This window comes from Trachymyrmex cornetzi, unplaced genomic scaffold (assembly GCF_001594075.2).
Source record: "Trachymyrmex cornetzi isolate Tcor2-1 unplaced genomic scaffold, Tcor1.1 scaffold1014, whole genome shotgun sequence".
Classification (NCBI taxonomy): domain Eukaryota; kingdom Metazoa; phylum Arthropoda; class Insecta; order Hymenoptera; family Formicidae; genus Trachymyrmex; species Trachymyrmex cornetzi.
In genome coordinates this window covers 30,819-33,986 of record NW_017295559.1, presented here as the reverse complement: position 1 = coordinate 33,986, position 3,168 = coordinate 30,819, and the positions used below count along the sequence as shown (strand labels likewise).

General features: G+C 30.5%; 1 protein-coding gene across 1 annotated transcript in view; it reads left to right on the top strand.

The window, feature by feature from the left end:
* LOC108758033 (glutaryl-CoA dehydrogenase, mitochondrial) overlaps nt 1-3,168 on the top strand; it is a 5,127-nt gene that overhangs the window by 1,182 nt on the left and 777 nt on the right. The window contains exons 2-4 of the mRNA XM_018502760.1: nt 1,177-1,545; nt 2,239-2,368; nt 2,434-2,653. Of these exons, the coding sequence (XP_018358262.1) occupies nt 1,177-1,545; nt 2,239-2,368; nt 2,434-2,653 (719 nt within the window). The remainder of the gene's footprint in view (nt 1-1,176; nt 1,546-2,238; nt 2,369-2,433; nt 2,654-3,168) is intronic.

The following is a 3,168-nucleotide window of genomic DNA, read 5'->3' as shown; positions in this document are numbered from 1 at the left end:
TATCTTGTAATATTACATAACGTCTGTACTGAATGTTGTAAGAAAAGAAATTTGTAAAAAAATATTCAAACTTCTGGTAAAAAAATTCATAATATATTTCTCATATTGTTTAAAAAGTTTTTAATTTAAATTTATGAAGATTTCTGAAAAATACTTCTTAACTTTTTGAAGATGGCAGTTATCTAATAAAGAAACTTAAAAGAAATCTTGTTTTCCAATAATGAATTTGATTGAATATTCTCAGTATGCGCATTGATAAACATTAAAGTTGTCATACACAAATTGACGTAAATGTGTTTAATATAAGTATAAAAATTAGTTAAACCGTAAAATTGTCAATACATTTTATTGTATTGTTAAATAAAAATGTATTTTACAATTTGAAATATTTGCATTTCACTTTTACACAAATTTAAATCAGAATACAAAAACTTTAATATAAAAATTAAATATGAAAACAAGGCATGTGTAAGTGTTTGTATGTCAGTGTTTGTCAGTTGAAACAGTTATACATATGTAATTTTATTTCTGGACTTTCTACAATTTTTATACTTTGATTGTCTATTATTGAAAAATATGATTTAGTGGAATTGGAATCTATGATTTTACATTATGACGAATATTAATTATTATTTGCTATGACACTGACTGACAAGAAGATTATGACTATTTCGTCTTCGAGTTTTTAAATTGTTGACGTATAATGAACATCAAGAAATTCTGTTCAATCGGCCATCCAACCTTTTGTCAAGCAATTTCGATACCTTTAGTTTGTTCATTCGTTAGTAATGTTCATTCGTTGACGTGGTTTACTATTGAATTTTATTCAGCGTTTTCGAAGTAATGTAACAATTTTATATTTATCATATATCTGAAGAGGGTCTAATATAAAGACCGAAACATGTAATATTTTGCAATGGAATTTATGTAATGTTATTTAATGTAATAGAATTTTGATTATTTTTTAATATTGTGCGTTGGTATTGACTCTTACACATGTCTTGTTTTCATATTTAATTTTTATTATTATTAAGAGTCCTTTACGAATATTATTTATCCAACTTTAATATAGTTTTCGTAAGGGTCATCTTAAAAATTAATTCAAACAGCGTATATTTTCGATCGATCTTTTATTGAAAATTTGTATTGAAATTTGTATTGAATTTCGTGGGTCAGCCACCTTCAATTGGGAGGATCCGTTCGATCTAGAGTCGCAATTAACACAGGACGAAATCCTGATGAGGGATCAGTTTCGTTCCTACTGCCAGGAGCAGCTCCTGCCGAACGTGATCGAAGCGAATCGAAAGGAACACTTCGATCGGGAGATTGTAAAGCAGATGGGACAGCTCGGTGTGTTGGGCTGCACCATGAAAGGCCATGGCGGCGCCGGGGTATCCTCAGTGGCTTACGGGCTCCTCGCCAGGGAAATTGAGAAAATCGACAGCGGGTATCGATCGGCGTTCTCGGTGCAATCCTCTCTTTCGATCGGTGCGATCTACATGTTCGGCAGCGATGCTCAAAAAGAACGATTTCTACCTAAAATGGGTGCGTTCAAGCGTTTCTTAGGATAGAATTCTAGGGTAGTATTACGTTCTCTAATTTGTAAATCGCGTATAATTAGTATATAATTAATACAATAGCTTTGAGAATAAATTAATATTATTGAAAAGGGGAGCATAAAAACAACGCAAGTTTTAATGAAAACATATAATTAGTAATTATTATTAAATAATAATAATTGTAGAATTAATAACAATAATAGTTATCGTGATGAAGGATCAATCATAGTTGAAGATTATACCTCACATATTGTTTGCTTGACTGACTAATTAATATGTTCTTTTATATATAAACCATATAGTCATCAACGATTTGAAGTTGTAAATATTAAATTATTATAAATCTGTTATCTCTAACAACATAAGTAAAAATTTCTCTATTGTTGTGAAAATCATAGATTATTTAGATACAAGATAATTAATAACTATTCTAAATTGTGTAAGACTATTATTCTAAATTGTATTAAAAAATTACCAGGTTCTAGAATTTTATATAATTATTTATTTTCGATAACTATAAGAAACAAAGCGGAAATAAAATATTTAATTTTTACATTACTTATGAAAATTAGATCGACAATTAGATTAATTAATACAATTGTATAAGTTTGCTAGTAAAATTGATTGAATGACGATTACCGTTGGAATTGTGGGTGATAGCTTTCGAAGTGTATTTCAGTTTCCGGGGAAAAGATCGGTTGTTTTGGCTTGACGGAGCCCAAACATGGTAGTGACGCAGGAGCCATGGAGACTAGAGCCATTTACGACTCGGATAAAAAGGTCTACAAATTGAACGGCAGCAAAACATGGTTAGTACTTTCCATCGTTTCTTTCACGATTGAGCGCAAAAGTCAGACTGTCGAATCTCGTTTAGGATCACAAACTCGCCTGTCGCCGACGTGTTGATAGTATGGGCGAAATGTGATGACGGTCAGATCCGTGGGTTCGTCATCGAGAGAGAAGCTGCGGGAGATCGGTTGTCTACCCCAAAGATTGAAGGGAAGTTTTCTCTAAGAACGTCCATCACCGGCATGATTCTAATGGACAACGTAATCGTGCCAGAGGAAAATTTATTGAACGTTCAGGGACTCAAAGTAAGTCTTTCCAATAAACTAGAAGGACTTACCTTATATATAATACATCCTTGACCAAAAGTATAAAGCACCTTCACAAAGTGATGTTCTACATCTAACTGAAAATAAATTAAAACAGTTTTATTGAAAAATAATATTTATTTTTATAAGTTTTTGTATTTTGTTAGTTTCCCTTTCGATTTTATTACTGCCTTTTTCCAAAAAAATGTAGTAAATCAAGAGGATGTTTTATATTTATGACTAATGTTATATCACACGTTCTTATTTTTAACAATAATTAATTGACTATAACGTTACAATACATATAACGTAAAATAAATTTAAAAAACAGTTTTGCTAAAAAATAATATTTATTTTTATAACAGTTTTAATATTTTATTTATTTCAATACTAGAAATTTAACTGCCTATTACGGTCGGAGCTATAATATATAAAAACTGTTAATAAATTTATTGCAAAAAATATTACCTCGGCCGGGACTTGAACCCGGATCTCTTGTAAACCGTACGAGCGTC